Genomic DNA, 17,364 nt, shown 5'->3' with positions numbered 1-17,364 from the left:
GTAGTCAAAAAAACCTAATATTTTGAATTCTAGTCAATAGGTACTATATATATCCCAAAAAGTAACATTATGTTAGTCTATAACATCCAACAATAAATTAAAAATTAACTAGAGGTAACGTTAGGAGACGATTACAATTAGGTATAATTTATAAAAGGTAAATACATATTTGTAAGGCATACGAAAATTTCTATCGAAATTACTATTGAAAATGTATTTTCATGACTATAAGGGCCTGTTTCACTAGTTGCGGATAACGATATTTGACGGATGACGTTATCCAACAGATAAAAGTTTTTGTTTATTGCTCTTTTTTCTTATTTCTATTCGCAAATATTAATCTAAAATTTGTAATTGTCAATTTAAGGGAAAAAAGGTCTTAATGGCCTACTACCCGCTTTTATAATTTGTAGGACAAATTTTACCCACAACCGGTGACGCAGACCCTTGATGTACCTTTTCACAAGTTAATCACATAATAAAAATACGCATATTAAGATACCATGTCTGATACCTACTGATACAATCATATATTTCCATAAAGTTACCAACAAATATGATTATTATCACATTAAGTCTGCTAATTATGTTACTTTTATTCCAAGATTAAATTTGTATTGTCTGATTCTTTTATTTTTATTGTCTCTATATGCTTTGGGCCTGTTTTACCGCTTGTGGATAACGCCGTTTAACGAATTCAAACGCAGTTTTCATATATTTTTCATTTTTACTATAAGGTTACATTTTATTTATATATAATTTATATATATTTTATATTTTCGTATTCGCAATTGTGAATCTAAAAATTGTAGTATACTGTGTGGCCATAAATACTGTTTCAATTAAAAAATATATATTACATTTGAATTTGGAATATGTCATTTTCATATGATTGTTCATTATGTTTTCTCATTTTCGCGCCAATACATTGTAAAATATCACAAAATATTCTATTATTAAAAATATTATATATTCTAATTTCTATTCGCATATATGAATCTAAAAATTCTAGTATGCATATAATATTTAAAGAGAAGCAGGTCTTAACGGTCTAATCTACGTCTTGCTGTCTATTCATAACTTATTTGCAGGATAATCTTTGTCCACAAGCGGTGAAATCGGTCCTTTTATTTTTAAAATAACTTTACTTAAAAATAATTAATATTACTCTAAATTGCTTATTGTCCTTTCGTAAGTAAATATATGTCTTATTTTCATATCTTTAACACGCAAATAATACGCCTAAAATCTTAAGCAAGTATAAAACTATAACAAATTATTATTTCATATAATATCGAGCGTACATAGATCGTTGAAGACATTATTGTCAATTTTTACGAGTAAGTATATGAGTAAATATTATATCAATGTACAATAAAATATGTAGGTATTTCTTTTCTTCTCTTCGTCCATTATAAAATAATCATAGATCAAGTAAAAAAAGGTAGATAACGCACCTAGAACAGAAAAGTGAAGCCACTTTTTTAAAGATGTGTGAGTGAGTGAAGTGTTGACACCTTTTAAAAAAAGTCCCTAAAATTTTTATTAAACAATTAATTTAATATAGGTAAAATGGGTATGTGAAAATAAAAACCTGTTTATAGTTTTAAATAAATTTACTAAAAATAAAACAAAAAATCGGTAGAATAATAAAAAAATATATTCGTAAGATAATCGTATGAATGGACACTTCCTATCCCCTCTGTTTATCTCTTTTCAGTTTGCAGTCGGTTGTTTTTTAACTATTTTTCTTAAACCTAGAATCCTTTATGTTGTATAAGTTTTTTAAATTTTTGTCGCTTAGAACTCAGAGTCATCGTCATTGTTTGCATTTTACTAATATGATGTAGTCTTATGTTCAAATATTTTTCAATCACTAATCGTATTAAATTGACTTTATGCGCATGGCCAGCATAATCGTGGTCATTTTCTCAGTCTTACAGCCGCTACCCATTCACCTCTTATTAAAATATTCGTTGGAAACCTAAAACCATGAAATTTGATAGTAAAATATGGGTATAGTTCGCGTCATGTAAAAAGAACGCTGGCCTTGAAGCTGCGCAGAAGCGATTTATCGGTCTATTTGGTGGTACGGGGTAGGGGGACAGGAGTGTTTATCACGTGTCGCATGCTTGCCGGTGTGCTATTGGTTGACAGCGGTTGACAGTTTGACGTCGACTCAAAATATTATCGCGCACAAAAGTTTTAAATTACAAAATTCTCCATTTACTATTTATTTCACTAAAAAACAAATATCAATTTATCATTTTAAACACATAAAAACTATTAAGATACGAATATCGAGAGTACAGATAGTTATTATTTTTGAATACGATATTTCAATAACTAAAAAATTTGTTATTGCTTTTGTTTAAAAAAAAATTGTGATTTTGTAAAGTGATAATTATTATACTTATTTAGTCCGAATTATTCACACTTGTATTTCTAGTATTTTTTAATGTACCTACCAATAACCACTATACGAAGCCGCGAGTGAAAGCCTAATTAAAAAATAAAACAGTAGTACTTGTGCTCGAGTATACCCATGCGCAAACGCACCCCCTCCAGATTCTTTCAGCGTTCTTTTTACATGACGCGAACTATACCTAGTTTACTCAAAAATTGTAAAAAGTTAAAACATAAAACAAACGAGTTAATAATTCATAAATATATTTTGATTTTTTTATTTTTAATTTATGTAACATAAAATAACTTTTCTTTCGTCTACTTTTTACTTAATTATTTTTCTGATTGCGTACAATTTACTTACCCACATTTTGGGGTATTGAAAAAAAGAACTACTGGCAACACTCCCGTGGTACGTCATTTCGTGACATTGAAATTATAAGTTCCGAATAACCTCAATATTATTTTGAAATAACAATAAATTTAAAGTTTTATATGTACTTACGTGTGAAACGATATTCCTTCAGATTTTTTGTTACCTTTGGTATTGTTTTTGCACCATTTAATCACACAAGACGGCATTTTATAAGCAAAGTTACTGTATGAAGCCTCGTGACATACTAACGAAAATGAGCGTAGTTTGATGCATATGTGTGCGTGAGCGCGTGTATTTACTTGAAGGAGCCGAGTTTTGTGGCTTCACTAACAACAAAGGCCGCGCATTATCTACTTTTTTTTACTATATCTATGAAAATAATAAATTAACAAAATAACACAGATGTATAATAATAGTACAAGTTTTATCTTTTCTTATTTAAATATTTGTCTGAATATTTAACATTTAGGTAGATTTATGTATATATAATAATTTGTATGTTAACTATATGATTAAAACTTTAAAAATACATAATTATGTTCGACTAAGCCATTCTGTCCAAGTCGTTTATGTGCGTTCGTTTTTATAAGTACTTTACGTGAGAAAGAATTAATCTACATTTTAAAATTATTCAATTATTTCCACTCTCGTTAAAAAATTATCAACGAGGTTGTAATCACCATAGGTAATTATATTATTGATAAGTTTTCTAAAACACTGATATGTGCGCATGGCGAGACGAAAGTGCTTACAAGATCAATTTCGTCATTATCAGATATGCCTCAGCGAGAGTGTTAGTCATGATAAAATATTTAGGTACTGGATTAATATAAGGTCTTAGAGATATGCAAATATGTTGAATACTATTTGATATGAATGATTGATACAGAAGTACTAATACAAATTATTTAAAAATAACGAATTTTTATGTTGTAATAGAGCGTATATTGCTTGATAAGCTTAAACTCAATAATAAGGAATCAGGTAGTCATTCAATAAGTTACAAAATATTGTTTTATAAACTATGGAATGTAATGAATTTTTTTTTTTCCGGATGCGTCGTGGAATATCTCTGCAGCCGTAACTCAGCCGTAACTCTGATAAAATAATGTCGAAATATTGAGAAGTCTCTGAACGCTTAAAAAGTAATAGGGCATATACTGCATCAAGAAATAACATATGTAACATAAGATCATAACCATAAGTTGATTAAAAGCGAGCTGTAAAACTAAAGGGAAAATATATGCCATCTTGATATGTCGGTACTGCGACGAGTACTTATCACTTTACTCCTCGTCATCTGTCTCACAACATCCTGGCCAGCAGCACCCTTCAGTGCCATCTGGTCTGGTGCAGAATAGCAAAGTCTCGATAGTGGAGACTGGTCTAGGTTCTATGCCGTGGAAGTCGCGTAAATCTTCAGCAGGGAACCAAGCGCGTTCTTCGTCATCTATTATTGGTATTCCAAAATACCTGAAACGTTAAAAGAAATAAGGTTAAAAAATCGTCACAAATTATTTGCGCTACCTATTTGTAATTTGTAATTTAGCTTCAGTCATTTTTGGCTACCAAAGCTTTCTCACTGTCAAATCAATGCAATATCTAAACTCCAATAAATTACCTTATGAAATCAAAATAATACAAAAAATTCTGTTACAAGTTTTGTAAGTAAAGTTACCTGCATATTGCCAATCCAGGAATCCACAGTACAGAAGCCAATATGAGAACAAGTACCAACAGTATTGCCCATATCGGCCAGGGCTTTCTGACCGTGTCTCCTTCAGAGCCGACCCAAGCGTCGTACGCTGAGCCTTCCATAGCCAGCTCCACGAACGAGGATACGAGGATGGACAGCATCGCCAAAGGAGAAAGATATTTCCAGCAAATCATCCAGTATATTCCAGGTCGCTGACCCGTCATCAGCTCAATGTCGTCAGCAAATCTGAAAAAAAAGAAGACAAAAGTTAAATATAAATAACGAATACTTCATAATTTGCTAAGATGTCGATTAACATACACGTGTAGAAGACGATCAAATCTATTCAAATCTATTTTTAAAATTACTCCGTTTATGAAACTAGTAAAAAAGGATATTATGTCTATTAACAGATTATTATCTATAGATATTAATCTGTTACCTGCATATTGCCAATCCCGGAATCCACAGTACAGAAGGCAATATAAGAACAAGTACCAACAGTATTGCATATATTGGCCAGGGTTTTCTGACCGTATCTCCTTCAAATTAATGATAATTATAATAATTAATATAATAATTAATAATACGAGTATTACTTATCCTTAAAAAACATTAAAACTGTAATAATGTCTAAAGCTTTTTTAAATTCAAACACATGTAATATTTCTACAAACTAGATTAGAGAAAGATAGCTCGATAAAAATAAAGACTTGAAAAAATTACAGTATTTAATTTTGGCAAAAATAAAACAATCGGTGATAAAATTAACTGGACAAAATATTCACTTCAGCTTGTAATATCCCATTACTGGTCATAGGCCTCTTTCCCCATGTAGGAGAAGGATCAGAGCATAATCCACCACGCTGTTCCAATGCGGGTTGGCGGATATATTCCCTACTATGAGTAACGATCGCTATCAGGTGTACATGATAACAACCGGGACCGACGGCTTAATGTTCTCTCCGAGGCACGGTGGGGAGACCCACTAGGACTGCAAAAACACCCAGACCACGGCAAACACCTGTATGGCCAATACAAATGTTTGTCATGTGTGGGGATCATACCCGCAACCGCCAGCGCAACAGGTACAATCCATGACTGTGACCGCTGCGCCAACGCGGCGTCATAAAATATAAATTGTATCAATCGGCACTTGTATTTTCATTTACTTACAGACATTTACGAAATAGAACGAACGAAATAGCTTTCAGCGAGACTGTCAGCCTAACGTCTTGAGCCGTTTCAAGGCCTCACACTGTGTATACCTGCCTATATCTTTGAAACTATTCGAGCAATTAGGTTTTCCTACCTGACGTATTTGTATATAAGGGATAATCTATATTTAATCTGTGTTTAATCTATGTTTTTTAAACGTAAAAAGCTAATTTAAAACTTGATACAGAATAATACAAATCGTCTATTTTAGTCGTAGTTTTAGTTATTTAGCTATCACTAAATTAAGTAACTTTTTTTGTAGCATTAAATTAATAATAGTTAATTCCTAAGGGGGGGTTAATCCATAAGTTGTTGTTGTTACATGTAATCAAGGGGAGGTACTGGGTTCTGCAACACAACACTACTAGTGCAGGAGTCAGGCTAATCTATTTATTGTATGAATTATGATTGAGTCCAATCAAATTAATTATCATTATAGCTATCACTAAATACTAGTCATCTTTTAAGTATTTAACTAGGTATGTAGGTAATGGTACATGATTATGAATAACGATTAAGAAGGCTTTTAAAAGCTACGTAACAAAGTATTTTCATTTTGTTGGTCGTTCATATAAAAAAAAATTGTTCTAAATTGATTTATAAAGTTGTATAGTTTACTAATACTCACCTTTTAACTCCATACACATAAGCAATTCCCACACACTCGAAGAAGGCTATGATGAGGAGTGGAAAGTTGCCACTGTACATGTCAAACAGTAGGAATATGTAGCTTCCTGCGCCATGAGCAAATCCCATTGATAATAAGCAGCAGATAAGACATAATCCTCCGGTAAGGTACTCCTTACGAAGATTTGGGAATAACTTCATGTCCACAATTGAAGTTACGACTCCTTCCAAGGTTCCAAACTGCGAGTCAATTCCGAGGGTAAACAGCATTAAGAAGAATAGAACTGACCAAAATTGAGCGCCAGGAAATTGGTTGATGGCTTCCGTGAATATTATAAACGCTAAACCCGTACCTGACGCCGTCTAAAAAAAATAATGTGATTCGCATTTGTAAGAAATGAAATAAATAGAAATCAAAATATGGAGTTAAAATTGCCAATGCCAAATGTATATATTGCTTGTGTAGTTCCTAATAGATAGTTACAATTTTAAACTAAGTAAAGATATTAAATTTCCAAAGCTATAGACCAATCTAGACCTATTAATCCATTTAGATTTCGTTCCTCTATATCACCTGCATATTTTTTTTTCTGTGTGTATGTGAGAACAATAACGATAAAATTAATTTTTATTCTAATCTACTACTAAACCTACATGTAGTTAAACTCCTAAACCTCTAAATTCTTATTTCTGATCAAAAAGAATACAAACATAGTTTAAATATACAAAAAAGATAAAGAATTTTTTGCCAAAGCAAAGGTATTTTTAATTTCAAATAATATTTGCTAAAATAAAACTTGCTAAAACAAATTTTATGGTCAAAAATTGTCAATAAACAAATTTAAAAATGGAATCCATTTAGTATTTTAGTTGAACATGAAAGACACGGTATTATTTTGAGATATAAATATTTCTGGAACTCCTACCCTTTAGCTATTGAAAAGGCCTCTTATACTTTCAAAGATAGCGATGGGTTCTTTTTTTTTCCTCATTTAAAAACTGGTGACTGCATTTTTTCATATCTGACAATATTACTTCTAATATTTACTTTCTTTTCATTGATCATCAAGTCAAGATTGTTTGAAGGCACAAGTAACATTATTAAATATTTCTTTAGAAATGTCAACTGAGTACATCAATAAGGGAAACGCTAATATTAGGCATCCCTAAATATGTATTCAAATGTTAGGTCTGGAAAAAAGTTTCTTCGTGTTTTATGAAGAAATAAAAGGTAAGATTTTACAAAATTTATTTATCATAAATTATAATATATATGTATCATTTGGTTCGAAAGCTTGCCACCATCTCATAGATAGAGACAGGTTTTTGTTTGTAATTTATGTACGTATGTATGTGTATGTAAAAAAATGTATTCTATTATTCTCGAGCGACGATTTATGTAATGAAAATTTGTTAATTATTGCAAGTAAAATGAAACTTATGGTATTATTTGCGGCTCGTTAATTAACTATCCAATTAATTTTATGAAAAGTGTTACGTTATTTTTCTCCAGATTTACAAATTATCAGTGAGGTAATTTATCAAACGTTCTGACAGTTCAGGGATTTATATAATTTTAATGAAAATAATAGACATCGAATTACGTAATAGGAAATAGTAACGACGATTATAATACAGTTTTTTAGTACTTGTGTGTTCCAGTTATTGTAATGAAATTTTGTAATACCTATTACGAATTTCACTTGCATTTTACAATACTTACATTATCAAGCTCCTTTTGCAGGTCACATTCTGGTAGATTCGGCATTACTAAGTTCGTTAGATTTCCATTTAAATCAACTGAAACGCTCTGTCCAGCCTCGGGAAACACCATGGACTTATAAGCTGGTCCAAATACATCAAGTAGAGTCTCATTTCTTAATTTCAAACATTTTTCATAGACCATTGTAGCTTTAAATCCGATAATTGAAAATACCACAATACCAGCGAACATGGACGTTAAACAGTTCGTCATAGACACCATAATTGCATCTCTGTAGCAATTATTGTCAACTGGGTTATAAGAGCTGAAGGCGATAAGTCCACCAAAGGCCAAACCGAGGGAAAAGAAGATCTGCGTGCCAGCCTCGAGCCAAACAACTGGGTCTAATATCTTATGCCATTTGGGAGTAAATAGATGTATTAATCCATCGCCCATCCCCTTCAATGTGATACCTCTAAAGAAAAATATCACAAGAACAATATAAGGGAATGTTGCGGTGACATAGACGACCTTTCCAGATGAAGCTATGCCTTTTATCATGCACATGTAGACCAGTATCCAAGCGATGATCAGAGCCAACGCTATTTTATAGTTAAAAGTCTCAGGATAGTTGATATCTTCCGAAATCTGGAGCGTAGTTCTGTACCAGAAATATTGAGTGGGACCGCTTACCTGTAACAATAAAACAGTTACTTAGATAAAGTCTTTTTTTTATTATTTAGAAAACCAACAGCTTTACATACAATGTACTTTACAGCTAGGTATATAGTATATACAATGTTGTTCAAGATAATATTGACACAATAAAACAGTAAGGGCTTAAAAGATAAATACAACTTTTCTGTGTAGTCATAAATGTCGTTAGATAGAAAACTATTTTTTTTATAATGAGAATTTATATGTCGTCTGAGAACTGACTACAGAATAATAAGAATCTAAATTTAAACCATTTTCAATTATTAAGATATGTTTAACTATGAAAACACGACATTGTATTCCATTCTATTTAAGCTAACTCTAAAATTGGTTCAGTAACTTAAACTTGAACATATAATAGATTAACAAATGTATACATAATATATGAGCGAGCTAAATCGTTGTTTTCCCTTTACAATGAATCAAAACGATCCATAAAGCATTTCACGAGTTTTCACAGAACATTAAACTCATAATTATCAGACCGTAGCTACCTATTGTGAAGCTTTAAGAGGAAGGCGTGTTTATGTAATGGAGGAGAAAATAAAAGAGGTTTTTATTTTCTGCTCCTATAGCCCTAATAACAATTAAATGGATAAGTGAATCAGATTATGCGACCCCTGGGCAAAGATCTATTTTTCCATATCCTCCACTGCGCAACGGGGTCGCGAATAATTTTCATATCTCGCGGTAGTGTCTTTAGGGGTAACGGTCGCTATAAGGTGTATCAAAGATGGATTAAACTTATAAAACAATTTATGACGATGCCACATTCTCCAATTGCTACAGTAGCTCCACGAATTTTCATCAAAAGATAAATTTTAATTTTTTTCTAATGAATTTTTCAAAGTGGCTTCAAGTTTTTAGGTCAGTCCAGGGATTTACCAAACGGGGTTTGCGCGCAGAATGTACATTAATTTCGGAACAAAAAAAAAACAATATCTTAAAATAGTATATAGGCAATATCAGAATTTAAAGTACCCAATTTTTCTTGTGTCTGTTGAGTGGTTTTTCACGAATATTTTAATTTTATTATCCAAAATTGGCTGTATGCCATCGTAAAAAAGTGGTGCAAGTATACTTCTTTGTAGTATTTTTAAACTATGCACATTCTGTAAATTTTTATTTGATACCAATTTCATCAAATTCGTTTTTAACTTTAATTCTTAAACTACTTCATGTACTTTGCCTCCTATATTTCCATCATCTAGGTTCCATATTTTCAATTTTAATTTTAAATTTGAAATAATTAATCTTAAATTTAGCTACAGTATTCCCTTCTTAGTTCTCATGTAACTTGAACTTCGACTCCGAATAGAAATATTTATATTTAAGTTCTTTTTATAAATGACTTCAATGAAAGAAGGTCCTACATAAAAATAGAAATAAAAACGACGTTTTACACTACTCCCAAACAACACAACACAACAGAAGCAATTACGAAACATAACTTAAACTCAATAATAAAAAATGATTAATTTAAATTATAATAATTCATTAATTTTGTGTAAACACAGCGTCAGTACCGTCAGTACATATACCTGTACCTATGTACCCACATACGCCACATAAGTCAAACCGTTCAGAGGCCGCAGGACGTCAGATCCCGTTGTAACATAAACGCCCCCAAGTTTGTTGAACCCGCAGTCCCTGCGACCACTAAATAAGAGCTTTCAACAAAAATTCTCCGGTAAATATATGTGATCATAACTCGTTACCACGAATCAGTCTGCGTATAATTATTGATTTGAGTAGGATACTCAAAAACTGATGTATTTCGAAATTTTACAATATTACACATATTTACAATTTACAATTAAAGAAATAATATTTATTCACCAATCCCTGCAATCGTGACAACAATGCTATACCTATAACTTATATAAGAAATACTTATACAAATAAATCTTTAAATTTATCCCTTTATGTAGTCTTAAAGGATATTTTTTTCAAAATATTTATTTTAAGAAAATAGTAGAATTTTTGGTAAGCGTATATATTTTTTTTCATTTAACAAAATCCCAAAAATAGGCATGATGAGGAGACTAACGGTATGAAGTAAAATGTTTATACGAACGCAAATATATGCCCCAGGAGAGAATCAAAACAGCGACCTCCGGCGTTAAAGCGACTTATCGAACCGCTTCACCAGAACAGTTCTCGACCTCTCTCGAGTTCTCGAATATATATTATTATATTAAAATTAATTCACGAGATGTTTAGATTTATCTTAATTGTATAACATTTAAATACTTATTGTATTCTGTATGCTAACTTGAAGTCAACTTAAAATAAAACTGCAAAGTTATTGTATAACATTTAAATACTTATTGTATTCTGTATGCTAACTTGAAGTCAACTTAAAATAAAACTGCAAAGTTAAAGCAGTGTAGATCAGATTTTAACCAGACCAAGATGTAAAAGAATTAATATCTTTAACATACTCGTAGAGAAGTAGTAGTCTACTCCAAAGATAGGTTGCTTAATGTCTGTGTTATGAGGTAACAGTCGATTGATATACTTTTATCGTTATAAAAGTTCATATAGATAATAACCATGGATAAATACACAAAAGCTCGTAGCGAGAATTAACCCACAACGGTCAAGAAGCGGATGAATCGAGCAGGGGCACTGCAAACAGAGCCAACGGGCTGGTCAAACACTTGCTAACAACAAGTAAATATCTAGTAAATCAGCTTCGGTATGTGCGCATATTAAATTTTAAAATAAGTTACAAAAATACGAGTTAATATTACTTTTAATTCTAAAAACTTCGTGCTGTTAAATTTGTTAACAACCGCAACCAACACGGAACATCTAATACTCGTGTGCTTCTCGTTACGTAAGTTAATTAACAAACTCTGATGTGGAATACTAACGCAGGAATTTAAATGAGTATACATTTAATGATGAACACATCTATCCCAAAACAGGAGTTATTCGGTTAGGATTATGTGAGTGAATATCTGTTTCCATATAGCACGATACTGTAATACCCAAAAAAGTCCCAGTACTAGGCAAAGTCCTTAATACTTATTCAAGACATATAGGCATATTCCACCTTCCAATTCTTAACCTTTTTGGGCTTAAACACTCATAGTTTTAGAACATACTTTTTACTAAAGAAAACGGATACCGAAATACAACTACATAGATTTTTTAACAACCTTGTTTGCCAATAAATGTCACATTATATACTAGACAAAGTCCTCTATTCCTATTCAATAAATCGTGCATCCTCAATCTTAACTTTTTTGGCCTATACTTAACAATAAATTCGTGTACATACCACCATATAGCATATCAACGACCAAATATGCCATTACCAAAATCTAACAAGTACGAAATATCGACAAAGCCGTCAAACAAGAATGTCGTGATATGTACCCATTTACTCTAGACATTGCCTATAGTAATAAAACATGTATTAGGATTTTGAACATTTGGTTATTAATATTAGATTAACTTCCAACTATAAACAACATTAGATGCATATCAAGACACATAGATACACATACACATACACACACATATTCAGGTGTACATACATGGAGCACATGTATCAAAACTTCAGACACATGCTATGGTATAGTGATGCGAGAAATTGCCTTAACGCCGAAACTCGCAGGATCGATTAAATCTCGTCATAAATACCTTTATTTATACAAATACTAGCTGTGCCCACGGCTTCGCCCGCGCTTAAATCAGTCAACCAGTCACAAAGTTTTCCCGGCAAATTTCCAGTGAAACTCTCATCAAAATCGGCTTAGCCGTTCCGTGAACTTTCCTCTTAAAGCCCTCTCTCCATTGGTGAAACCGCATGGAAATCTATTCAGTAGAATTTGAGGGAATCGATCACATACACTTTTGGGGACTTTATTTTAGAATATACTAACTGTTGCTCGCGACTACGTCCGCGCGGTTATGAAGATATGCATTACTATCACGATGTTTACCGCAAATTATTTTTTTATTTCAGTCACTTGAAATGCTTATCACACTGAGTAACTTTTTAAAAGGCACAATTTAGTATAATTTAATAGTTATTTTTATAAAACCTCTCTATACACCACATTTTTAGTTTTATTTTCAGTCTGCAGTATAAATAACCTATCAGGTGAACTTATAGCTGCTGTATATGTTTCATACAAACTATTAACTCCAATTAAACCCCCTTAGCGGTGGAATATCGCAAAATCCGTTCTTAGCGGACGTCTACTAACTATAATCTACCTCCCTGCTAAATTTGGATGAATGGACCATCCAGCGGTTTTTGAGTTCTCGTGATGAGTGAGTCACTGACCTTTCTCTTATATATATATATATATATATATATATATATATATATATATATATATAGTTAATGCGTAATCTATATATATATATATATAGATTACGATGCATTATTTGGACATCTTCTCACCATCTATAGAGCATACTTTTTAAATTTCAAGTCTCTTACTTCAAAATCATAGGACTTTCATACAAACTTCCAACCCCCGTTTTATCCCCTTAAGGGTCGAGTTTCATAAAATCCGTTCTTAGCGGATGTCTACGCCCTATAACAAACCTACCTGCCAAATTTTAAATTTGTAGCTGTTAAAGCCTTCTACTTGTTGGGTAATACTAGGGTCAACATACACTCGGCGGGTTCTTGGATAGGGCTGTCAAGGAAATTGAATATAACTTGATTTTGTCTTTTACTAAAATTATTAGTAGTTATGATGTTAACTTATTAGGCTATGTTACTGTACATTTAAGTAAAACTTTCTAAATGTGACGTTTGCGTATAAAAATTATACACCTCTACGGTCGATTTGAAAATGTGTTTTATTGTATTTTTATAGCAAATTTATCTTAACAAACTTTTCTATTTTTCATATAATTAGTTGAAAGATTTCACTTCAAATTTTGCTTATTAAAAAAACTGTAATCTATTTAAAAATTTTAGTATTGATTAAGATATAAGTTCCATTAGTTTATCAAAATTATAAAAAAGAAAAAACAATAATATTTCAGTAATAAGATTGAAAACCCTAACAAAACAATAATTTAAGTTTCATAGCGGGAAATATTATCTCGTCTTAAAGCGTCATAAGTACCTATCCCAGAGTGACATAATATCTATGAAAATGTTGACATTTACGATAAGGCCTTACATTAATTATAAATGTTTTATTTTAGTGAGTCACGGTTTTTTTAAAAGTCTTGCTCTGGAGAAAGCCTTCTAATTAATTGTATTAAAGAAACCAAATTTACTAGAAATAATATCGCTAATCTATGTATATAAAAATTAATTTTTGTCTATGTGTACTTTATAGAATCGTAAACTATGCATTTGATCATGATCATCAACAAAGTGTTGTGCATGAGCCCACAAAGGTTTCTGAATTGGTACGAAAACAAAAATAAGTAAAAAAATGTAGAAACGCTCGCAGGGTAGAGCTAGTATAAAAAAAATTAAAAATAAAGGAGGACTATTGAAATCCAATTGTAATCCCTGCTGTGTGGCTAGGGCATTAAAGAATACAGCTACCCCCTCTCTTCGTCCAGTTAATTCTTTTATCTTTTTCAAAAAATAAAAGAATTAACTGGAACTCGTAAGCCAAAAGCCTGCGCCATTGAAGACAAAGACGGGCGTCTACTCACTAATATGGACCAAGTGTTAGAGCGCTGGAGAAACTACTGCGCAGGGTTATACACGGGAGAGTCCAGTAACGCTAATATTTCATGGCCGGAAGAAGAACCAGATATCCTTCCATCTGAAATTGAGCATGCCATCAAAGCTCTTAAGTGTAAGAAATCACCGGGTAAGTATGCCATAACAGCCGAAATACTTCAAAATTTAGGTCGGTGAGGCACGCACGCGATTACTGAAATTTGTAACACCATCTGGAAGACTGGAAGGTGGCCAAAAGACTGGACGGAATCGGTGTTCATAACCTTACATAAAAAAGGTTCTTCGAAAGACTGTGGTAACTACAGGACGATAGCGTTAATATATCATGCGAGCAAGATCCTCCTCCATGTGATTAACCGACGCCTGAACTACTTTTTGAGCCGTCAAATACCCGAAGAACAGGCAGGATTTGTGAGAGGCAGAGGAACATGGGAGCAGATACTCAACGTTCGGCAAATCATTGAGAAGAGTAGAGAATTCAATGGCCCCGTGGTCCTATGCTTCATTGACTACACTAAAGCCTTTGATTGCGTCCAATGGGACAAACTGTGGAGTGTGCTACTTGAGATGGGAACTCCGGAACACCTCGTTGCGCTTATTCACAATCTGTACACTGAAAACCGTTCTTTCGTCAGGATTGGTACGGAATGCTCCAGTATGTTCCAAACAAAGAAAGGTGTGAGACAGGGTTGTAGTCTGTCCCCCGCACTTTTTAACATATACGGAGAGTACATTATTAGAAAGACGATTGAAAATTGGAGGAAAGGTTTTCCTATAGATGGAAAAAGACTATCAAATCTCAGGTATGCTGACGACACCATTCTTCTCGCAACATCCATAGAAGACATGAGAGAGCTGTTCCATAGGCGGAAAGTCTAAACATGGGGCTTGCAGTAAATCGAACGAAAACCAAGGTTATGATAGTGGATCGAGCCGGAAACCTATCAAAAGATACTCTCAACATTCCGGGCATTGACACCGTCGATCGCTACATTTACCTAGGTGCCCAAATCTGCAATGACGGCAGTTGAGTCCCCGAAATAAGAAGGCGTATTGGGATGGCAAAGGATGCTATGGCGCAGCTGAACAACATCTGGAAGAAAAGGGGAATCGGTATCAGAACCAAGACCAGGCTGGTACGAGCCCTTGTATTCCCTATCTTCCTGTATGGAGTTGAGACATGGACTGTGACATGGAAATGTGGTGCTGGAGGCGAATGCTGAGAATACCTTGGACTGCGAAACGCACTAATGCGTCGATCCTGGCCCAGCTCCATATCAAAACCAGGTTGTCCACCATATGCCGACGGTGTATTTTTTCATACTTCGGACACACGATGCGCAGAGGCGATAAAAAAAATCTGGAGAGACTGATTGTGGTTGGGAACACGGACGGCAAAAGATCGCGCGGTCGTTCACCAACGAGATGGGTAGACCAGATCAAGAACTCATCTGCCACTAAGTTATACACGGTCGTAAGAGACGCCATGGACAGAGACCGGTGGAGGCACATCATCCGCTCCAGATGCAACCCTGATGCTGACCACGATCCTCAGACATGAGGGACCGACAAGAGAGAGAGAGAGCTGTTAAAGATTCGGAGATTTCGTGATGAGTTAGTCAACCTGCCGTCCTCCGTTTTAACCCCAAAATTGAGTTGATGTCGGTAGTTGAGGAATTTTACCCTATTACATTTTAAAAACCAAAAAAAGACAAAGTTCTGAAATAATTCATTGTGAGTAATTTCTCAATCAATAGTAACAAAACTTTCAAACACCTACACTGCGTTGCGCGTCCACGGACTGGCGAAACATTATTGTGTTTGCTCGCTAACAAAAAAAACCAACTTCAATTAAATCGACAAGTAACATCGTAGCTAGACGAAAACACAGTCAATTAAATACGCAATTATTAGAAATAACTAAAAAATTACTTGTTAGAACACAATCAAATTGACCATACGACACACACCACCTTTTGATTAAAATAAAAATTATGAAAATCGGCCCACCTAGTCAAAATTTCTGAGATAACATACATTAAAAAAAGTACAATCGAATTAAGAACCTCCTTCTTTTTGGAAATTGGCTAAAAATGGCGGCTTGCGGCTTGCAATGCTGCCACACGTACGTGCGGAGGCGGGTTACGAGCAAAATTTCAAGCTTGTCGGATCGCCAACGAACTTCTTCAGCGGTTTTAAAGTACGCGTACTTAGGGTGACATACCAGCGAAAAAGGTCGTCGAGCCACAAGTTTGCGAACTTACTCGCACGTCTATTACCCCCTTTACGCTTTTTTAACGTTACAGACGTTTTTTACTGGCTAGGGTACCCCTCCGCAACGTCCCATAAGGAACTTCATGTTAAATAAAATCTTAGTTAACACATTTTGACAATTTCAAATAATAGAGGCATCTAAATCCTCATATTTAATTCAGATGTTTATCACATATATAAAGCCCACTCAACCAGTTTTCAATGTATTTCGTAATGCATTTCAGGATCTAGTATAAAATGTTCACCCACGCAAATAGAACCAGCGCCGAGTTGTATGTAACAGTCGCCTGCGCTATATACGTAGCCACGCCTACGCGACTACGACGTTGGTTCTGTAAATGTCAAAGCTACATAGCATTGTCTGCGACCGGGCATTGGACTGCACTAATGGATTTTGGACGGATGCCAGGATTTATAAAATTACATGCTACTGTATATTGGAATTTTAATAGACATTTAAAGACTTATTAAGCATGATAAATGACCTATTTTTAACCAACTTCCGATAAAGGAGAAAGTTCTCAATTCAATTGTATTTATTTGTATTTATGTTACCTCAGGATTTTTGACTGGGTGGACCGATTTCGATGATTTTTTTAAAATGAATGGTTGTGGTTGTCATGTGGTCCCATTTATATTTACTTGACTATTTTTTCGTCGACCTACGT

The 17,364-nt window shown here is 33.5% G+C and overlaps 1 protein-coding gene across 1 annotated transcript in view; it reads right to left on the bottom strand.

The window, feature by feature from the left end:
* Nucleotides 1-4,068: 4,068 nt before the first annotated feature.
* The window catches only part of LOC123659766 (sodium-dependent neutral amino acid transporter B(0)AT3), a 30,737-nt gene continuing 17,441 nt past the window's right edge, over nucleotides 4,069-17,364 (bottom strand). The window contains exons 2-5 of the mRNA XM_045594943.1: nucleotides 8,047-8,718; nucleotides 6,325-6,686; nucleotides 4,461-4,724; nucleotides 4,069-4,255 (exon numbers count right to left, since the gene is read on the bottom strand). Of these exons, the coding sequence (XP_045450899.1) occupies nucleotides 4,069-4,255; nucleotides 4,461-4,724; nucleotides 6,325-6,686; nucleotides 8,047-8,718 (1,485 nt within the window). The remainder of the gene's footprint in view (nucleotides 4,256-4,460; nucleotides 4,725-6,324; nucleotides 6,687-8,046; nucleotides 8,719-17,364) is intronic.

Source organism: Melitaea cinxia, chromosome 14, assembly GCF_905220565.1.
Source record: "Melitaea cinxia chromosome 14, ilMelCinx1.1, whole genome shotgun sequence".
NCBI lineage: Eukaryota > Metazoa > Arthropoda > Insecta > Lepidoptera > Nymphalidae > Melitaea > Melitaea cinxia.
The sequence above is the reverse complement of the archived record's forward strand: the minus strand, read 5'-3'. Positions and strand labels throughout refer to the sequence as shown.